The sequence below is a fragment of the Hyla sarda genome, chromosome 5 (genome assembly GCF_029499605.1).
Source record: "Hyla sarda isolate aHylSar1 chromosome 5, aHylSar1.hap1, whole genome shotgun sequence".
In the NCBI taxonomy this organism is placed as follows: domain Eukaryota; kingdom Metazoa; phylum Chordata; class Amphibia; order Anura; family Hylidae; genus Hyla; species Hyla sarda.
The window spans coordinates 171,644,058-171,667,243 of NC_079193.1; the positions used below are offsets into that span (position 1 = coordinate 171,644,058).

Sequence of the window (23,186 nt, forward strand, 5' to 3'; positions counted from 1 at the left end):
GAATACAAATACAGTCCAGATATAAAAAAATAATGATCTGCCATATGACCGCACCCAGTAAATATACATATTTTACTATTTCAGGATATGAGAAGCAGGAAAAGCTGACTGGAAATGATAGTAAGAATCAGCTATATTGTGGTTTATGCTTTCTCCCATTGTTAAAGAAATGTTATATTTAGATATACATTTTATTCGCTAGGGTCCCTACCTATCTTGTGCCATAAGTGGCCGGTATATGGATTAGTTATCAAACTGACACAGTAAATCTGTACATTGCCATCAAAGGTACCAGGTATTTGCAGACACACTTGCAGTTATTTATTTTAGTGGAGAAGTATTTATAATGTCCGGCTCAGTGCTCAGGTCTGATTTTTCAAAAATAAAGCATGCCCAATGGTCCTGAGTTCTTGGAATAAAAAAAAATTACATGCAGATTCCTTGTATTGACCATCCATATATGTATGTCACAGTTAAATCTATAAAATGGAGCGAAAACTATTTTTAACTGAACGTCTTTGTGAAAACTAGAATTGACTGCTTTTTCCTAGTTAAAACCAGTTTTACTAAACTCCTTTGTGGAAACACCAGTTTTTACTAAACACCTTCTTACAAACTAGAATATTTACAGAATGCCTTTGTACAAACTAGCATTACCTACTTATCAAAAACCGAATGTCAATTGAAACTGGTTTAAGGTAGAGAAAACTAGTTTTAACAAAATGATTCAGTTCAACCGGTTTCCACAGAGGTCAAAGTTCACACGTAGTGCTTCAGAATGATTCTTATTGGTTGTGCGACGTCGCCTGACCTGTGGTGGGTTGACCACGCCGCCTCTGCATAACCATGTACCCCTCTGCTAAGTACGCTCATGCGGGTTTACCACACTGCCTCCACATAACCACGTACCCCGTCCGCTAGGCATGCTGGTGCGGGTCGACCACTTCACCCTTGCATACCCGTGTACCCCTCCGCTAAGCACCAAAACAAAATTTTTGATATGCTGTACATCTTGGCAAAACAATTGTTTTTCTAATATTCTTCTTTCAAGAAAATTCACATTTTATTAAAGAAAACTGTCTTTGAAAATCACGTCACTAGGGGCCCCCAAACCTCTTGGCACACTGATGAGTCCTGCAGCAGCATAAGCTTGTTCACGAGTCATGGGCAAGAGATGGCTGATGGACAAAGCTACAGATGGGATTAGCTTTCTGCTGTGCTCGCTCCCAGCCTGTCACTTTACCTGGGGAGCACGCGGCTGCCAGGAGCGAGCGTGCATGAATTTACAGCATTAGTGCTAGGAGCCTCTGAGGATCGCAGCACAAGACCAGGAGTTCATAAACTTTTATGGAGTTTCACTTAAAGGGACACCATTATATTTTTCTGTAAATATTTCTACTTTGCTACAGTTTTTTTCTTTTTTTTTTTCTTTTTCTTTCGGCACAGGGGAAAAACAGCTGATCGGATGTGGGATATTACAGAGCTACGGGCAGGACTTTACAAGATATGTGACTTTGACTTCTGTAATATGTTGACAGCCAAGGGCGTCACTGGATTAAAACATTCGGAGTCTGTTCCCCAAATAAAAAGACATGTGGCCCAAATGTCAAATGTCGTCATGCCCCCTCCCATAGACTTGCATTGAGGGGGTGTGGCCGTGACATCATGAGTGGGGTGTGGTCATGATGTCACAAGCCTCCATTGCTGCACCCAACGCTCTAAAATGCCTGGTGCAGCAGGGAGATCGTGGGGGTCCCCAGCGGCAGGACCTCCGAGATTAGACATCTTATCCCCTATCCTTTGGATAGGGGATAAGATGTCTAGGGGCAGAGTACCCCTTTAACACTCTTCTCACATCTATTAGCAAGATTACATGAGATATATTAGAGCCTACGATATGCCTACACATTGCAAGCAAAGAGAAACTTGCACATACATCCTGGCCAAAAGCCCTTCTGGAATATTTATGCTTATGAGGTAAAGTCCAGAATGGCATGCAGATGTGCCTCATAGTTACTGTCACAGTATGTTTTCCCCCAAAAAACACTTACCGTATAGAACTTGTGTGTTATTACTGTTTTGCATTTTCATTTTATCTAAACTGGCTGTGTTCAGCTAATCTCATACTAAACACTGAACAAAATGCATACATTCACCTTAAGAAGTTTAAAATACCTGTCTTGCTCATACATCCTGGCCAAAACCCCTTCTGGAGCATGTATGCTTATTAGGTAAGATCAAGAATGGCATGGAGATATGCCTCTGGTAGGCTGGCATACTAAAACTTATGTCCTATGATACAATTATCATATTTTATGTTGCAAAAGACAACCTTTCCTTTTTTACATCTTTGAAAAGACACAAATCCATTTTGTAATCAGGAATTCCATTTTATAGGGTCTCAATTTTATATTTTTTAACTACATTGAGGACCTTAAACTATGGGATAAAAAAAGGTGTTTCCCCTCATATAAAATATAAGTATTAAAGTACTTACTGTGAATTTCTCTAGTCCGGTCGCCCCAGCATTTCCAACAAATATACCAGAACTGGCTTCAAATGTCAATGGCTCTGCTGACCTTTGGAATGGGACTCTTTGATACTCCTCACAATCCATATAAAGAACCATCTCATATCCCACCACAGTTACTGTAAAACGATTCCATTTGTTTGTCATTACTGGCACTTTAAAGGACGCGGCCTCTTTGGAAATATGGGAACCTGGTTCTGTGTAGTATATATTTATCCTTTGTGTACCATCTTCCACTGATGATAGCCTAAGTCCCAAATAAATGATCTTCTGGAAGGCATCAGTTATAGCAAACAAAACACCTCCATGGTTACTGTTAGGCTTTAAAGTAGCAATAATGGCAAAATCTCGAAAAAATGGCTGTGGAATGAATGTGCGTGTAAGGCGGCCAATGTTAGAATCTGGGCCAAAACTGTAAGCTGGAAACCCTTCATATCCAGTGATAAAAGACACGGAAGGAGGCAGAGGCACTCCAATTAACTCTAGGAGATCAAGATGTCCTCTGCTGCCCCGATCTGTAAAATACAACCAAAATAAAGTTAGTGTTTGAATGACATATATAATGGGAACAATGTGTCAGTGAGGAGACAGTGATTTTTGGCTCAATATACTTCTAATGAGTGTAAGGCTTTATTTACACAGTTGTATTACAGCTCCATGGCAAAATTAGGATCAGATCCTCTCCTGACAGAATTTGACCCTGACTTTTGGCACTGAACCTACAGCATTCTCACACACAGCTGTGAGACCATTTTTTTTCTGAGAAAATACAATATTTATATAACTAACCTAAATGAGTTCAATCTTCACTTTGACCATAGAGACCCTGAGGGTTGTCCATACTGTAGTTATGTATGGACACGTGTTATCAAATAAAATAGGGAGATAAACAAAAATGCATGCACCAAATATATGGAGTAATTGGCTTCCCAGAACTGGTTTTCATGACATGGACACTTATTTGTGGACACTTAGGGGTGGGATTATCAGAAAATGGCTGTGGCTTTGCTAGAAAGGGGCATGACATAAATACACCGAACATGCACAAAATTTTAACACAGATCTGTGGCATAAAACTAACCTCTAATAGATGGTGCAGGCTTAGAGTAGACAGTCTAAAGAGGTGCCACATTTTAAACCAGCCTTAGCCACTGTTATAAACGTGGCATATTGTTAGAAAGACCACTCTAATTTGACATTAAAGGGGTACTCCGCTGAAAACATTGTATCCCAAAAGATAGGGGATAAGATGTTAGATCACGGGGGTCCCGCTGCTGGGGACCCCAGCAATCTCCGGGCCGGCAGCGGCAGCGTTGAGAACACGGAAGCTTGCAGATTCCGCATTAGTGATGTCACACAATGCCCCCTCCATTCATGTCTATAGCCACCATGCCTCCTCCCATAGACATGAACGGAGGGGTGAGTGGTGGCTGGCCCCCTCCATTCATGTCTGTAGCTGTCATGGACATGAATGGAGGGGGCATGGCGGCTGGCATCCAATAAGATGTTAGATCACGGGGTGGGGACCCCCGGGATCTATGGGCTGGCAGCGGCGGCATCCAGAACACAGAAGCTTGCAGCTTCCGCATTTGTGACATCACACATTGTCCCCTCCATTCATGTCTATAGCCGTCATGCCTCCTCCCATAGACATGAATGGAGGGGGCATTGTGTGACATCACGAAAGTGGAAGCTGCAAACATCTTATAGGGGATAAGATGCTTTCAGCAGAGGACCCCTTTAAGAACTAGACAGATTTTATTCATTTATTTACCCTAATTTTGTCAACAAAGTTTACATGCTCTCCCCTGTGCATTCTTAAATTAAATAATGAAACCATTTTCTACTACATAATATATCACATAACATATGTTACATAATATATCACTGGATAATAACATATACACATTTTAATACAGCATAAAACAAAACCAAGATTTTCTCTAATCTCCGTTTAACGGTAGGGTCACATGTGCTAGATTTTGCTGCATATTTTCTGCAGCTGGTTTGGCTAACCATTGACCCCAATAAATAGTTTCCACAATTTATATGATGGTTACATTTAACAAAGATGCAGAGGATAAAAGAACATATGTGTTGTTCTATCTGTATATTTGTGAGATGTAACCTGTGTGTTTTCTGCTTATGAGCTCAGAAATACTTTTGACGATTCCCAAAAGCTTGTCTTTAGAAAATACTTTTAGTCCAATAAAAAAGGTATTACAAGATTCTGCAACATTTTATTATTTTGCATTTGCATCACAGGACTAATACCGCTACTCCAAACTACCATATATGTATGTAGCCAATGTAACCAATTCAGGGGTTGTCACTTTAAGAGGCATTTGTCAAACATATGCAATGGTTAAATTTTCCTTCTTTATAGCTCTAACTGGTATATAACTTTACGATAAGAGCAGACTTGTGTCATATGCTTTCTGGTACTACAGTCAGTAAGAACTTCAGATGATGAAAAGGGGGATAAGGACAAAGTAAGTCATTTTTGTATATTTATGCCACAATCTAGACAGACTAATGCAAGCAACTGATCTGATTATTATTATGTGATTATTATGTCTGTCAGTAATGTAACTATTTACACCAGAAGCCTACACATTGTAAAGCAGCAGCAATGAGACATAACACATAATGGAAATACACAATAAAATGTGATAGACAAAAGTGTTGCACAAATGCCAAGGCTAACTCTTCTGCTGTTCCATACCCTTTACAGCTTGCATACAATATTTTCTTTTCATCAATTCATGGACATTTTTTGAGAGGTAGTCAATTAGATAAAAATAATTCTATTCATTCTGGTTGTTATTAACCCCTTAAGGACCGATCCCCTTTTCACCTTAAGGACCAGAACTGTCACTTTAAACATTAATAACTCTGGGATGCTTTTGTAATGTCCCAGTACAGGATGTAACCCTGTACACTAACCTTAGGCCCTGTCAGTGTCCTGGGGGCTCTCCTGCAGTGTCTCCCCCATAATGAAGACGTAGGAAAGTGGGAAAAAGAAAACGTTTACATATAACGACATAGTGTGACCCTCCACCTAACCTAAGTGATATACTCACCAGATCGGATGGCAAGCCTTAGTCCCAGGTTTCCTGGGATCAATACTTGCAGTGGACCGGTGGGAGTATGGTTTTAGTAGGTAATGGCTGCCGCCCTCTGACCGGGACAGGACCCTTGCGCAAGGGGGTGGGTCTCACGCCAGCACCGCTCATCACAGGAACCCCACAAGTGCAATCTTGCATCTGATCTACTCCAGAATTTGCACTGTATGTTTGGACCTGAGGAAGGCACTCTCTGTGTGCCGAAACGCGTCGTCCGTTGTGCCAGATAAAATATTAATTGTCATGTGCTGGCTCGAGTCTTTCCATGTGTGACCACGTTTTGCGCAGCGCCTCTAACACCTTTTTTCTCCATTTTTCCATGGGTCCCATAATGAAGTTGGTATTACTATGTCTAGCCAATACAAGGTTATGTACTATGTGTATAGCCAGTATAAAGTTATGTATTTTGTATATAAGGTGTTAAGGACCTGTGGAGGTCACATGATATGTTCACATGATGTTATCACGTTACCCAGAGAGCAACAGCTTAACACATGACCCGCAGCTTGACCTATGGGCTTCTAGTACAGCCCCCCTTTTTAAGGAAAGGAGGTACTGCAATCTGCCTCTTTTGGCTCTATTGCTGCTGAGGAACAGAGAGACCAGATGTCCCAGTGCTAGTGTCCGGCATACTTAGAAGGCCTCTATATCTACAGCCACTTCCAGTAAGTCAAGTCTATGTCTGCTGTCACTACCTACAGTCCAGTCAAGCCTAAAGTCAATGATCTAAAGTCCTTTACAACTATAATTGGTCCCAGCAAGCTGCGAGGTCCTTCTGTGTTCCTGGCCACCTCTCTGGGATTCTGGCCGAGCTGTAGAGACTATAACAACCATCTGACCTCAGTAAAGCCTCTGTTAAATGATAACCTGGTCGTGGACTCTCATTTCACTGCCTAGCCATTAGGATAATGGAGATATCATTTGGGTGGTTCCCGATACCCAAAAACCACTCTGGCGTCACGAACAATAGGGGTTAATAACATATTACCCCCTGCTTTAATACCAACTGCCTCATCCACCTACACCGTTGCACCCCGTGGTCTCGCCATTCACCATGCCTCACCTCAATCTTGGCTTCACAAACAGGATACGGGTGTGTGCCTTAACCACCAAATCACCGTTATCAGGAAACGGGTGTGCGCCATATGCAATGCACCGTGAGTCCTTCCCCCCCCCCCCCAGTCTGAATTGTGTCCAAGAGAAAATCGCATGCAGTTGTGAACAAGTTTGCGCCAGAAAAGTGTGCAGGACTGTGTTACTAAAATGTGTCTTTACCGTGGCGCTGAAAAAGTAAAGGGGGAGGGGAAGAAAACTGTATTGTCTGTTGTGAGGAAGTCTGCAAAAGTTAAATTAACTATGTGCAAACAGTAGGCCGTGTTGCGCACCTAAATGTCTGCTGTACCTGCAAGGGTTAACCTGATGGTCAAGAAGCGCGTGAAAGGTTCTTGCCAGAGCCAGCGTCCTGCCCCTGGGTGTGGAGATCATGTTGCTGTGTCAAGTCCGAGGTGGAACATTGCCAGGGGGCGGATGAAGAGGATGCACAGCGATCCTCCTGCACCAAGAATCCCAAGATGGAATCGGAGCCCATTGCCGAGGGGACCAAAGCAGGAATCCCGGTGGCTGCGTTAGGCTCCATAAGTCCTGGTTCAGCACCCGCTGCAGCGCAGACTCTGCAAAAGCTGACAGCGGAAAGAGATTAGTTGCTGATACCAGGGGGGCCATTGTATTCACCCTTTAGTGCCCAACAGTGCCCAGAAAGACTCACACCCTAGGGGGAAAGCACTAGAAGGGGGGTCCCACCTAGTCCAATCCAGGCCGGTGCAGCGCCAATTATCCAGGCCACTGCACCCCCACTCTAGGCCTCTCAAAGGGCCAGTAGGCCACAAGCTATCAAGGGGTCCAGTCATAAGAAGAAAACGGTGGGCCAAAATTGAAGCACATGCTGGCGTGCTGACGGCAGATGGCTGCCTTCTCTGTCTCAGCTGCACTGCATCCCTAAAGAAGCGCAGCAATCAGGGCAAGAAGACATCCCCTGCCCAGTATTAACAAGTCTGTCAGCTCCGCAAAAAGATTATGGAAATCCTGACCCGAGAGGTGCTAATAAATGTCCTGAAGGAAGTTGTTAACAAACTGATTCCAGGCAGCATAGGCCTAAACATTGAAAAGGCCTGTCAATCTACCTACTCTATCCAAAATGTTTATGTTCGTAAAGTCAAAATGCTAACACAAATGCCCAAGTGCCTGACCCGGCCCACTCTACCAGCCACAGAGATGAGGCCAGGTCTACAGGCCTCCACAGGCGTACCCGAGGGGCTTGCCATGGCTCACCATACTTGTCCAAGCCAACAGATTCCTCAGCGATGGATCCCCAGTATCTGTGTCAAGGGTCCTGTACAGATGTGCCCAGGCCTACTCCTAAGAGCGAGGAGGTGTGGCCTGACCTTGGGAACCAACAAAAGTACCCTAGCCTACTGCAGCTGTTAAGGAGGTTTGGCCTAACTAGCGGGTACCTACACATGTGCCTCGGCCTACTCCTGCAGTTGCGGAGGTTTGGCCAGATCAGCAGGCACCAACAAGTAATCCCTCATTGATGCAAGCCGCTGCAGTACAAGTAGTGGTTACAATCAGTCTCACCATTACTAATTCCAGATTGTTCTACGTGTCTTGGAACACTCACGTAGACCCCGTGCAAGAGGCCCAGTCTCGTAACCCCAGGTTCATCTCACAACCTAGGGCCCAGCCTGATAGGCGAGACTGTGAAAGGAAGTGACTTATGTACAGAAGTACATAAAGGAAGTGATTTATGTACAGGAAAGTTTAACCAGACTTAGTTGCCAGACTATTTGACTGTCGTGCACCAGCACACCTTTGTTGTTTCAGGTTATTGCAACGTTCAAGTATTGTGCCTGACAGACTTGTCAAGAAAAGTTTCACTGCAACCAAGACTAGCAAGTATTGTGCCCGGCTTCGGCTGAGAGACTCTTTGGTGGAGGAGATCTGATATTAACTTTACATTGGCAAGCAAGTCAGGAGGGGACACTGACCTGCCCCTAGCTCCTGAGTTTATGTCAGAACCGCTGTAACGATCAGCCACCCCTGTGCAAATCACCTCAAATGTACATGGCGCTCTCACCCCTGAGCATTGTTGTGCGCCTGCAGAGCATTTTACGTCCATATATGGGGTATTTCCGTACTCAGGAGAAATTGCCTTACAAGTTTTGGGGGTCTTTTTTTCCTTTTACTTCTTGTGAAAATAAAAAGTATGGGGCAACACCAGCACGTTAGTGTAAAAAATTTAATTTTTTACAATAACATGCTGGAGTAGACCCCAACTTTACCTTTTCATAAGGCGTGAAAGGAGAAAAAGCCCCCCCCCCCCAAATTTGTTAGGCAATTTCTCTCGAGTACGGAAATACCCCATATGTGACCCTAAACTGTTGCCTTGAAATATGACAGGGCTCCAAAATGAGAGAGGGCCAGGAGCATTTGAGGCCTAAATTAGGGATTGCATAGGGACGAACACTGATGCAAGAATTACACTTGCCTCTGATTCCAAAATTACCCTACGGCAGTGTTTCCCAAACAGGGTGCCTCCAGCTGTTGCAAAACTCCCAGCATGCCTGGACAGTCAATGGCTGTCCAGCAATACTGGGAGTTGTTGTTTTGCAACAGCTGGAGGCTCCGTTTTGGAAACAGTGCCGTACCAGATGATTTAAAATTTTTATTATTGTGGGGTGGGGGTGGGGGGGGGGTTGGTTGGGTGTAAGTATGTAGGGGTATGTGTATATGTAGAGTTTTACCCTTTATTTTGTGTAGTGTAATGTTTTTAGGGTACAATCACAGGGGCGGGGGGTTTCCGCTGGGAGTCTGAGCTGCAACAGAGAATTTGCTGCATGAGTCCTTCCATGTCAATGGGGCTCTCCTGTAGGACTAACCCCTAGTCTCCTCATATAAATGGTATTTAATGTGTATATATATATATATATATATATATATATATATATATATATAATATGTTATATAGGAATACCTCTAAATTGTACTATGGTTTAAGGACCTTTAGGTCATGTGATACCCAGAGTTCACTGGGTCAGGATTTACAGGTCTGCTGACCAATGAGCTTTGTCCCACCCCCTTAATATATAAGGGGCTGCTGCCACTAAATTCTCTCTCTTAGTTCCTGCTCTTATCTTCTGGACACTAAAGAAGCAAGCACATCTCAGCACAAATCTCAAATTGAGCTAGGCCTCAAGCCTAAAGTCCAGCAGCCACAAAACCGTGAGTTACTCTAAACTCAATCCTACAAATTCTGTGTGACTACTAGAAACTGAAATCTCCTAAATATAGTAGCACAGTGGCTAGCACCAAAGTTAATTGATCCCAGAGTCCCAGCAAACCTGTGAAGAACCTGTACCGCGGTTCTCTCTCGCAAAGACAGTTATGTTCCATGCCGTTGCATAAAATATGCAGTAAAGTTACTTCAAGTTTACTTCATAAAATCTGCTGTGGACATTCTGTTATTTTTCCCTGCCATTTGTGGGACAGTTGGCGGTAGGATTATTATATTGAGGAAACCGCACCCTGGCGTCACGACAATTGAAGGTTAATACCAATATACCCTACACTATGACCGCAACACCCCAGACACCATTACCCTCCCAGGTACCACAAATGTACCCGTGCAAACCTTCAGCTGTTTGCAAACTACAACTCCTGGGGATTGTAGTTATGCAACAGCTGGAGGCACAGCGGCGGGACCCCCGCGATCAGGCATCTTATCCCCTATCCTTTGTATAGGGGTTAAGATGTCTAAGCACCGGAGCACCCCTTTAACATTACAGATCCAGGTCACTTACCCTCCTCCCTGGTGTCGGGTTAGTGCTCTGAGAGGTTAGTGCACTGACTATACAGGCTTCCTTTGCAGGCTCTGTAAGCAGATGTTAAAAGTCATTGTAATTGAAAAATTTGTCCCCAAAGGGCACTAAAAAATTGTAAAAAAAAATTATAGAAAATTGCATTATTAAGAGGCATGTCTTCTTGTAAGTTTGTGTTGTTGCTGGCAAAGTGGCTACTTAATTTTTGAAGGATCCCTGCTATATGTGATGGCACAGAGACATGGACCTAGGTGCTTTGAATGTTCAGAATGCTGGGGTTCCGGGCCGGAGACTGTGACTCCCTGAGATCACACATCTTATCCCCTTTGGATAGGGGATAAGATGTCTAGAGGCGGAGTACCCCTTTAAACTTTTTGTTAAAAAAATTTCTAATGTCAGCTGTTAGGTGAAAAAGTATTGGTTATGTTGGATTTTAGTAACTTTAATTGAAAATGAATGTCACCAAAAGTTGGGGTAATGATCTGCTTTGATCTTCCTGTTACAACTATAGTTCTACTTAAATAGGTTTTAGAACTCATTTATCAAATAATCCATGTCAGGCTGGGTTCACACTACGTTTTGTCCCATACGGGAGCGCATACGGCAGGAGGGAGCTAAAAGCTCGCGCTCCCGTATGTAACCGTATGCGCTCCCGTATGCCATTCACTTCAATGAGCCGACCGGAGTGAAACGTTCGGTCCGGTCGGCTCATTTTTGCGCCGTATGCGCTTTTACAACCGGACCTAAAACCGTGGTCAACCACGGTTTTAGGTCCGGTTGTAAAAGCGCATACGGCGCAAAAATGAGCCGACCGGACCGAACGTTTTACTCCGGTCGGCTCATTGAAGTGAATGGCATACGGGAGCGCATACGGTTACATACGGGAGCGCGAGCTTTTAGCTCCCTCCTGCCGTATGCGCTCCCGTATGGGACAAAACGTAGTGTGAACCCACCCTCAGAAGGGAAGACATTGTCAAGAATCTCTAGTCTTTTTATGACTCATTACCATGCTTTAACTGACACTATATAAAGCAGCTTGTACTTGTCTACATTTAGATGGATGGTCATTGTGAATCTTTTGAAATACCGTATAATAGGACTTCAATGAGATCCTATATCCGGGAAAGCACTGAAAACTAAGGATCCAAACATCAATAGCACCTTTTTATACTGACTATACCTTCAATCGCGTTGTTTCCTCACCATAATACAAAGGCTCAAGGTAAGCTTCCACTTTACACAATGCTACTTATGTATTCTTTCCCTTACAATACTATTTTACAATTTAACATATTAGAAAGAGCTGTTTTGTCTTAGCTTACTTCTGCTTCTTTGATGTAAAGGTGTGGGGGGGGGGGTGTAACTGCATATACCTATGGGAAAGAGGGGGGGTGTAACTGCATATACCTATGGGAAAGAGGGGGGTGTAACTGCATATACCTATGGGAAAGAGGGGGGGGGGGTGTAACTGCATTTACCTATGGGAAAGAGGGGAGGTGTGTAACTGCATATACCCATGGGAAAGAGGGGGGGGGTGTAACTGCATATACCTATGAGAAAAGGGGGGTGTAACTACATATACCTATGGGAAAGAGGGGGGTGTAACTGCATATACCTATGGGAAAGAGGGGGGTTAAATCTGCCTATACCTATGGGGAAAGGGGAGGAAAGGGGGTGGGGTAACTCTGCCTATACCAATGGGGAAGAGGGGAGGGGGGAACTCTGCCTATACCTATGGGGAAATGGGGAAAGGAAGGGGTGGGTAACTCTGCCTATACCTATGGGAAAAAAAGGGGTTTAACTCTGCCTATACCTATGGGGAACGCGGGGGGGGGGGGGTAACTCTGCCTATACCTACGGGGAAAGGAGGTGGGGGGACTCTCCTGCCTATACCTAAGGAGAAAGGGGGGTTAACTCTGTTCCTATACCTATTGGGAATGGGGTTTAACTCTGCTGCCTATACCTATGGGGAAGGGTGGGAGGTTGGGGGGGCTAACTCTGCTGCCTATACTTTGGGGGAACTGGGGTTTAACTATGCTGCCTATACCTACAGGGAAGTAGGGATACCTAACTTAACTTGTCACCTACCTACATGTCTGGCTTCCTGATCTACCTACCTAGTTACCTATTTACCTGGCTACCTACCTCCCTGCCCTTTTACTGTGCAGGACACCAAGGAGGGCATTATTACAGTTTGTGGGCCTATAGATGGAAAGATTGTGTAGAGGAGGGAAGAGCACTGGAAAAATGCAGAGTCTGACATGTTTTTCCTGCAGATGTTAAGAGATCTACATGGCGGTCTACGCTGATCAGAAAAGACGTAATTGTAGAGTGCCAAAATGTAACTGTAATCACTTATATGGTATACACATCCTGTGTACAGCTGTTATCTACTGCCATATGGTCCTGTATATAATAACTTATACAGATCCTGTATAGTATACTGGTCTGAGTTTAGTGGTTTTATTCAGTACAGTATGGTGGTATTATCCAGTTATTGTGTGGTGGTATATATTTACTCCTTGTATACCAGTATTATTGGTCATGGAAATTTACCTACGTTAAAGTGTTTCTTACATATATCAATTTTAGTTTATTGTGTGTGGGGGATTTGGGTGGAATAGGAGCGTGGAAGAAGATTGATGAGCTGCAGAGCCCAGCAGGGGCCCTTGCCTTTTTTTGGTCCTAGGGCCCCTAGTGTTGTCAGTCCGCCCCTGGAGGGAGGTGAGGGAGGGGGTGTAATTAAGGGGGGGGAGGAGAGGGTGTAATTAAACGGGAGGAGGGAGGCGGGTGTAATTAAGGGGGGGTGCAGGTGGGGGGGGGTGCCAAAAAAAGGGTCCGCCCTGGGTGCCAAATGCTCTAGGTACTCCCCTGCACAGAGTGACTGCAGAGTGAGCTCCCTGTGGCTCTGTGTGTCCGCTAGGTAGCAGCCATAGGCGTGCGCATAGGGTGTGCCGGATGTGCTTGGGTACACCCTAATTAAGCCCTGAGGGGGGATCCGTGGACACCACTGAGCAGCCCGCAAGGGGCCCCCCGTCACATTCTGGACATCCCTGTGTCCCAAAAGATCTTTTCGGGACACAAGGATGTCTCGGTTACCTTTCTGCGGCGTTAACCCTAAAAACACAGGGGCCGCCGGGAGGTAACACACGCAGGGACGTCACTGATGTCCCGTGCAGGCGCCCATAGCAACGGAAGAGCAGAGCATTGGGAGGAGGAGGACGCGCGCCGGCCGGCATGGTAAGTCACCAGCACCAACTGGCAGCACATCATCTTCGGTGTTCCCACCACCGCTCCTCCGGTCCCGGGACCTACTGTTATGGTATATAGGAGGAGGAGGAGCGGTGGTCGGATCACTGAATTGGGGCAGTACACAGACATACAGCCTCCAGCCATACATTGTATATGGCTGAAGGCTGTATGTCTGTGGGGGAACTATACTGCACCTAATGTGGGGAACTATACTGCACCTAATGTGGAGAACTATACTGCACCTAATGTGGGGGAACTTTACTGCACCAAATGTGGGGGAACTATACTGCACCAAATGTGGAGAAACTATACTGCACCAAATGTGGAGAAACTATACTGCACCTAATGTGGAGAACTATACTGCATCTAATGTGGAGAACTATACTGTACCTAATGTGGGGGAACTGTACTGCACCTAATGTGGGGGAACTGTACTGAACCTAATGTGGGGGAACTGTACTGCACCTAATGTGGGGGAACTATACTGTACCTAATGTGTGGGAACTGTACTGCACCTAATGTGGGGGGGAACTGTACTGCAGCTAATGTGGTGTACTGCACCTAATGTGGGGGTGAACTGTACTGCCAGCCTAATGTGGTGGAACTATACTGCCAAGCTAATGTGGGGGAGCTATACTGCCAACCTAATGTGGGGGAACTGTACTGCACCTAATGTGGAGAACTATACTGCATCTAATGTGGAGAACTATACTGTACCTAATGTGGGGGAACTGTACTGCACCTAATGTGGGGGAACTGTACTGCACCTAATGTGGGGGAACTATACTGCACCTAATGTGTGGGAACTGTACAGCACCTAATGTGGGGTGAACTGTACTGCAGCTAATGTGGTGTACTGCACCTAATGTGGGGGGGGGGGGGGGGAAACTGTACTGCCAGCCTAATGTGGGGGAACTATACTGCCAACCTAATGTGGGGGAACTGTACTGCACCTAATGTGGGGGGAACTGTACTGCACCTAATGTGGGGGGGAAATGTACTGCACCTAATGTGGGGGGGGGGGGGGGGACTGTACTGCCAGCCTAATGTGGGGGAACTATACTGCCAACCTAATGTGGGGGAACTATACTGCCAACCAAATGTGGGGGAACTATACTGCCAACCTAATGTGTGGGGACTTATACTGCACCTATATGAGTGCAGGTCTGTTTATGTATGTGTGCATGCAAGCCAGAGTGTATTTGTGTATGTATGTGTGTATATATATATATATATATATATATATATATATATACACACACGCTTGCGGCGTGAGTTTGTGCATTAGGGTGCACACCCTAATGCAATAGGCTGCGCATGCCTATGGTAGCAGCAGCACAGAGCTACCCAGCTGCTGCAGGGAGCATGCACTTGACTGCCAGCAGCACATCTGCAATGCCAAATACATGTCATCCTATCTCTAACAATGCTCATATGTCCTAGTGGGGCATATCGTCAGGTATTCTTATGGTAAGACAACCCCAATAGCACAACATGTTTTATCAGATGCATTCTATAATAATATCTCTGTAATATAGTGTTGTTTGGATGTACAGTATCCCACGACAGAATACAGAACCCTTATTTAGCCTGTATACTTTAAATCTGTTGTAATAAATCTAATCCATACAATATTATTCACTTTTTACTACATTCTGTAAATATTGGGGAAGTGGGTGGAATTATACTTAAAGGGGTACTCCGCCCCTAGACATTTTATTCCCAAAGGATACGGGATAAGATGTTTTGATCTGTCGGGCCTGAGGGTTTAGACCGTAAAGCCAGGACTAGCTAAGAGAAAGAGCGCTAAGTGATACAAACTTACAAAGTAAGTCTATGGGATTGTCTCGGTCAGCTGTATTTTTCTCCCTACTTGTTCTGAAAATGAGACCGATCAAAACTTTTGACATGTCTCTAGGACATGTCAAAAGTTTTTGAATCCTTTCCCGCATATGGACGTATATTTACGTCCACTGCGGGCTCCCACTGTATGACACGTGCTCTGCAGGTGAGTGCGCATCATACCCGATGGGTCCCAGTTGCTATCAGCAACCAGGACCCACGGCTAATGCCAGACATCACCGATCGGGCTGATGTTAACCCTTTAGACGCTGCGATCAAAGTGGATTTCAGCGTCTAAAACTGGAAAAAAACTGTTGCCGTTCAGCTCAATGGGCTGTTCGGGACTACCACGGTGAAATTGCGGCGTCCCGAACAGCTGAGAGGACAGCAGGAGGCTTTTTACCTTGCTCCTAGCTGTCCGATTGGTGTTCTATTGCTTCAAGTCTGCCATGCAGTCTGGAGCAGCAGAGCACCAATAACACTGATCATTGCTATGCTATGGAGAAGTATTGATCAGTGTATGCAATCTAAAAATAAAGTAAATAAATATGCATTAACCCCATTCCTAATAAGTTTAAATCACCCCCCTTTTCCCATTTTTCACATAAAAAAAATGTAAAAAAAGATAAAACCCTAAACATATATGGTATTGACGCGTGCATAAATGGCCGAACTATTTAAATATAATGATAAATAAACCACACGGTCAAAGGCGCAAGCGTAAAAAAACTCCAAAGTCCAGAAATGCCTATTTTTGGTCACTTCATATACTAGAAAAAAAATGTATAAAACGTGATCAAAATGTGCCATCAAAATAAAAATGGTCCCAACAAAAACTTCAGATCATGGCGCAAAAAATGAGCCTCATACATCCCTACATATGGAAAAATAAAAAAGTTATACGGGTCAGAAGGTGAGGAGGAAAAAACAAAAGGGCAAAAATGAAAAATGGCCCAAGAGGGAAGGGGTTAAAGTGACAGGTACACTTTAAAAAGCCTATCATGGGTACACCACATTGTTTATACACATACCTGTCTGCTGATATTCTGACAAATACTGGGAACATATCCCAAAATTTTTTATGTGAATGAAGCCTAAGGCAACTGAATGTTTTTAATTTTAACCAAAAGAGTTAAGAGAAATATACAGCGAATACAAAAAAATATTGATTTTTCTTTCTTCTGTACCTGATAATATGTACAATTGACAAGTATCTTTATAGTTCATGATATTACAAGTCCACTTTCTACATCAATAGCTTCCAACATTTTTCATTACATACCAGTGAAATCTGAATTGGATGTATCAGATAAAGAATACACCATAAAAGTGTATGCTATGTTATTGCAAGGCAAAATTGTTCTAACACACTTGACTCTTCCACGTTACCTGTTTTTCTAGGAGTGTATTTCCTTTTCTTCCCCTTACTCACTCTACCAGACTTGTCTGCAATAGAAGAAGGTGATCCTTTCTGCAGGTACCCAGTTGTAGGACTCTCTGCAGTTACCAGGTAGGTGTCCGGAATATTTGTTGCAACAGTAAAGGGAATCTCTTTGTTTGCCTGGTTGTTTAAATTTGTAGTAGCCAAGAATCCTATTGATATATTTGGCAGATTGTCTGTAGGGGGAACAGTGGTTTTTGTGTCTCCCCACCACCACCACCATTGTGCCTCCACATTTCGACATCTGGTAAGAATGCAGCAGCAAAACAATATCCAATTCATTATACTCTGTAAATGACTGTCAAAAAAGTCTGGCTGTAAAGTTCACCAAGTTGCACTCTCAATAGAATCTTTAGAGTTTGTTTCCTGCTCCACTGTCAGCAATTCAGAGTCAGTTACCTCATGGTAAAAAAGTTTTAAAGTTTGGAGAAAATCAAAAATCATCTGCATAAAATCAGCTATTCTCTATATCCTCGGTGTTCTCTTGTGTCATGTAGATGTGAAGCCAGTTAACGACCCACATCCTTTCTCATGTAAACTAAAGGAAGGCTGCCCAGTACCAAGAGGAGTTCCCTTTGTACACCAATCAACAGGAGACATTAATCTGTAGACCTTGCAGCAACAAATACGTTTTTATCATACAACTAAGCTTTGTTCTGAGGTCTAAAGAGTATTAGGGCTTGTAAATACTTACAGTGCGCCTTGAAGTAAGAATATTATGTCTAATTAAGAAAGCTGCACAAATAAGAAGAAAGCTGGCTCCTGTGCCCTCAGTCCTGTTCAGACACGCAGGGTTCAGCACCACTACACCAACACTAGCTATATAGGCTGACTATTGATGCCAGTCTTAATTCCTGACTTTTAGGATCTATTGGTTAACAGTGTAGAATTCACCGCCAACAGATGTGATCCTAGTGTACCATAGAAAGCAAATCACTGAAAAAGCACTAAAACTTAACATTTCATTTACCTATTAAAAAGAATCCACAAGCAGTCCTATTGCCATCAAACAACACATAGCAGAAATTGCTGCCCAGAAACCACGGTCAGAATCCAATTTGCAGACTTCTACAAAAAATGTTATAAAAAATCCACCACTCTGCCAGTCTGAAACAAAATACTTAGGCAAAAAACAAGAGGAGAACAAATCTAATGACAACTCCTATCTAAAGGAGGGATGTAGGTGAGGAGAAATTGGGGGGAGGGGTCCTGGGGGGGGGGGGGGGAGGCCTGCAAGATGTAAGTGGCCTCTACCTTACAATAGCCCTGATTTCTTCCTGATTTTGGGATATATGTATATATGAAATGGCTTATTTGGATTTGCTGTGTTACCCATGCTCTGTTATCTCACATCTACCTTTCTTAATGTATTTGACCAGCTTGAGGTTAACTGGTTGTTGAACCATCATTCAGTGATACCTGGCAGTGGTATACTATGTTCTGAGATATACAGTACAGACCAAAAGTTTGGAAACACCTTCTCATTCAAAGAGTTTTCTTTATTTTCATGAGTAGGAATATTGTAGATTCACACTGAAGGCATCAAAACTATGAATTAACACACGTGGAATTATATACATAACAAAGTGGGAAACAACTGAAAATATGTCATATTCTAGGTGGAAAGTGTCCCCAAGTGCAGTCACAAAAACGATCAAGAGCTACAAAGAAACTGGCTCACATGCGGAGCGCCCCAGGAAAGGAAGACCAAGAGTCACCTCTGCTGCGGAGGATAAGTTCATCCGAGTCACTAGCCTCAGAAATCGCAGGTTAACAGCAGCTCAGATTAGGGACCAGGTCAATGCCAAACAGAGTTCTAGCAGCAGACACATCTCTAGAACAACTGTTAAGAGGAGACTGTGTGAATCAGGCCTTCATGGTAGAATATCTGCTAGGAAACCACTGCTAAGGACAGGCAACAAGCAGAAGAGACTTGTTTGGGCTAAAGAACACAAGGAATGGACATTAGACCAGTGGAAATCTGTGCTTTGGTTTGATGAGTCCAAATTTGAGATCTTTGGTTCCAACCACCATGTCTTTGTGCGATGCAGAAAAGGTGAACGGATGGACTCTACATGCCTGGTTCCCACCGTGAAGCATGGAGGAGGAGGTGTGATGGTGTGGGGGTTCTTTGCTGGTGACACTGTTGGGGATTTATTCAAAACTGAAGGCATACTGAACCAGCATGGCTACCACAGCATCTTGCAGCGGCATGCTATTCCAGCTGGTTTGCGTTTAGTTGGACCATCATTTTTTTTTAACAGAAGTGTTTTTTTTCATAGGCGGTGACTTTCTATCATAGGGTTACCCTCGATACCCAACCAGATATTCAGGGCACCCCAGTAGATAGTCAGCCTCTTTCCTACGGGACAGAACAGGACTAGGTTCCTTATCAGGGTGTACAATCTGCCTAGGAGTAGGTGTAGTGAGAGGGAAGAAATCAGGGCTATTGTGAGGTAGAGGCCACTTACATCTTGCAGGCCTATCCCCCCCAAGACCCCTCCCCCCCCCATTTCTCCTCCCCTACATCCCTCCTTTAGATAGGAGCTGTCATTATATTTGTGCTCCTCTTGTTTTTTGCCTAAATATTTTGTTTCAGACTGCCAGAGTGGTGGATTTTTAATCTAATTTTTGTGTAATTCTGCAAATTGGATTCTGACCATGGTTTCTGTGCCAACATTTCTGTGATGTGTTGTTTGATGGAAATAGGACTGCTTGTGGATCCTTTTTAATAGGTAAATGAAATGTTAAGTTTTAGTGTTTTTTCAGTGATTTGCTTAATAGTGTACTAGTAATGCGATAATATCAGTTTTCTAAACAATTCTTCTGATCAAAACCTCAACATTTCTAGGACTGGCAATGGTTTATGTATGGATCTTGCTGCACAGTTTAGCAACATATTCTAACACAATCAAAGTGTAACAAGTGAAGAAACAATGTGGAAAAAAATCACTAATTGTATTCCATACTAGGTCAAAAAGAATTATAGATTACCTTTTAGATTAATGTGCTATGTAAACTTCCGGTGTCCAGTCGTTAAACAGAGAACATCCAGTTACTTTTTCCCACCCTCAGTATTTTGTTTTATGCCTGAGGCCCCAACAAAAGGTCACTTAAGAGCTTCTTTCTGCTTGTTAAGTCACACTTTCCATTTCCTAGGAAACCAGTGTAATAAGATTTGGCTGATATATAAAAGGCACTGCTCTAATGATGGCTTTCAGCTCTTTTACAAGTTTACTAAACTTATTGAAGTAACCAATAAATGTTAGAATTAGTGAACTGTGATCAGAATTATATTTACATAAAGTAATTAAATGTACAATCAGCTACAATTATAAGACTACTGACAGGTGAAGCAAATAAGCTTGATTATCTGATTACAATGGCACCTATCAAGAGGTAAACAGTCAGTACTTGAAGTTCGTGTGTTGAAAGCAGGAAAAATAAGTCTATCGGGTTGGAGTATCTTGAAAGTTGCACGTGCTCTATTTGCAGTGACTCGTATCTACTTAAAGGAGTACTCCGCCCCTAGATATCTTATCCCCTATCTAAAGGATAGGGGATAAGATGTCTGATCGCAGGGGTCCCAACCCCTCCTGCTCTCCATGTCATCTTCTGCATGGAGCGAACTTTGCTTGATGCCTAATGACGAGCGATACAGGGGCCGGAGTATCATGACGTCACGGCCCCCTCGTGATATCACGCCTCGCCTTAATGCAAGTCTATGGGAGGGGGCGTGGCGGCCGTCATGCCCAGGGACGTGCACACATAGGGTTCAAAGGGGGCTTCAGCCCCTGCCCTGACCCTGCCCTGGCCCTGCCCTTTAGCCAAGCATCTCCCTGCCCTTCATTTAGAAGTGAGCCTCTCTGCTGGGGTCACTGGTATAGCGCTGCACTCTTGGAGATGCTCGGTTCCTTTAACAACCCCCACCCAATCCTCCCCAGCTCCTCCGTCTTCCTCCTCCTGTTGCTGAACGATCTCGCACAGTGTAACTTCCTGTCTGCCGATGAGTGAACGAGTCTGCAGGCAGCAGGAAGCACAGAGTCCCGCCTGAACATCCATTTACTGAAGTATAAAAGTGAGTGCAGATGTATTGCGTGAACATGTCTGTGTAATGTGTACGCAGATGTATTGTGTAAACATGTGTGTGTGTAATGTGTATGCAGATGTATTGTGTGAATATATGTGTGTAATGTGTACGCAGATGTATTGCGTGAACATGTCTGTGTAATGTGTACGCAGATGTATTGTGTAAACATGTGTGTGTGTAATGTGTATGCAGATGTATTGTGTGAACATGTGTGTAATGTGTATGCAGATGTATTGTGTGAACATGTGTGTGTAATGTGTATGCAGATGTATTGTGTGAACATGTGTGTGTAATGTGTATGCAGATGTATTGTGTGAACATGTGTGTGTAATGTGTATGCAGATGTATTGTGTGAACATGTGTGTGTAATGTGTATGCAGATGTATTGTGAGAACATGTGTGTGTAATGTGTACGCAGATGTATTGTGTAAACATGTGTGTGTGTAATGTGTATGCAGATGTATTGTGTGAACATGTGTGTGTAATGTGTATGCAGATGTATTGTGTAAACATGTGTGTGTAATGTGTATGCAGATGTATAGTGTGAACATGTGTGTGTAATGTGTATACAGATGTATTGTGTGAACATGTGTGTGTAATGTGTATGCAGATGTATTGTGTGAACATGTGTGTGTAATGTGTAGGCAGATGTATTGTGTGAACATGTGTGTGTAATGTGTATGCAGATGTATTGTGTGAACATGTGTGTGTAATGTGTATGCAGATGTATTGTGTGAACATGTGTGTGTAATGTGTATGCAGATGTATTGTGTGAACATGTGTGTAATGTGTATGCAGATGTATTGTGTGAACATGTGTGTGTAATGTGTATGCAGATGTATAGTGTGAACATATGTGTGTAATGTGTATGCAGATGTATTGTGTGAACATGTGTGTGTAATGTGTATGCAGATGTATTGTGTGAATATATGTGTGTAATGTGTATGCAGATGTATTGTGTGAACATGTGTGTGTAATGTGTATGCAGATGTATTGTGTGAACATGTGTGTGTGTAATGTGTATGCAGATGTATTGTGTGAACATGTGTGTGTAATGTGTATGCAGATGTATTGTGTGAATATATGTGTGTAATGTGTATGCAGATGTATTGTGTGAACATGTGTGTGTGTAATGTGTATGCAGATGTATTGTGTGAACATGTGTGTGTAATGTGTATGCAGATGTATTGTGTGAATATATGTGTGTAATGTGTATGCAGATGTATTGTGTGAACATGTGTGTGTAATGTGTATGCAGATGTATTGTGTGAACATGTGTGTGTAATGTGTATGCAGATGTATTGTGTGAACATGTGTGTGTGTGTAATGTGTATGCAGATGTATTGTGTGAACATGTGTGTGTAATGTGTATGCAGATGTATTGTGTGAACATGTGTGTGTGTGTGTAATGTGTATGCAGATGTATTGTGTGAACATGTGTGTGTGTGTGTAATGTGTATGCAGATGTATTGTGTGAACATGTGTGTGTGTGTGTGTAATGTGTATGCAGATGTATTGTGTGAACATGTGTGTGTGTGTGTAATGTGTATGCAGATGTATTGTGTGAACATGTCTGTGTAATGTGTATGCAGATGTATTGTGTGAATATATGTGTGTAATGTGTATGCAGATGTATTGTGTGAACATGTGTGTGTAATGTGTATGCAGATGTATTGTGTGAACATGTGTGTGTAATGTGTATGCAGATGTATTGTGTGAACATGTGTGTGTGTGTAATGTGTATGCAGATGTATTGTGTGAACATGTGTGTGTAATGTGTATGCAGATGTATTGTGTGAACATGTGTGTGTGTAATGTGTATGCAGATGTATTGTGTGAACATGTGTGTGTGTGTGTGTAATGTGTATGCAGATGTATTGTGTGAACATGTGTGTGTGTGTGTGTAATGTGTATGCAGATGTATTGTGTGAACATGTGTGTGTGTGTGTAATGTGTATGCAGATGTATTGTGTGAACATGTCTGTGTAATGTGTATGCAGATGTATTGTGTGAATATATGTGTGTAATGTGT

General features: G+C 43.3%; 1 protein-coding gene across 2 annotated transcripts in view; it reads right to left on the reverse strand.

Annotated features, from left to right (window-relative positions):
* Positions 1-23,186, reverse strand: part of COL15A1 (collagen type XV alpha 1 chain) — a 369,611-nt gene that overhangs the window by 271,811 nt on the left and 74,614 nt on the right. Inside the window, exons 1-2 of one of the 2 annotated variants that reach the window (XM_056520744.1) lie at positions 17,013-17,579; positions 2,498-3,045 (exon numbers count right to left, since the gene is read on the reverse strand). In XM_056520744.1, coding sequence (XP_056376719.1) covers positions 2,498-3,045; positions 17,013-17,346 — 882 coding nt within the window. In that variant the 5' untranslated portion in view covers positions 17,347-17,579. Of the gene's footprint in view, positions 1-2,497; positions 3,046-17,012; positions 17,580-23,186 lie in introns of those variants that run through there. The other variant, XM_056520745.1, reaches the window with a different exon arrangement.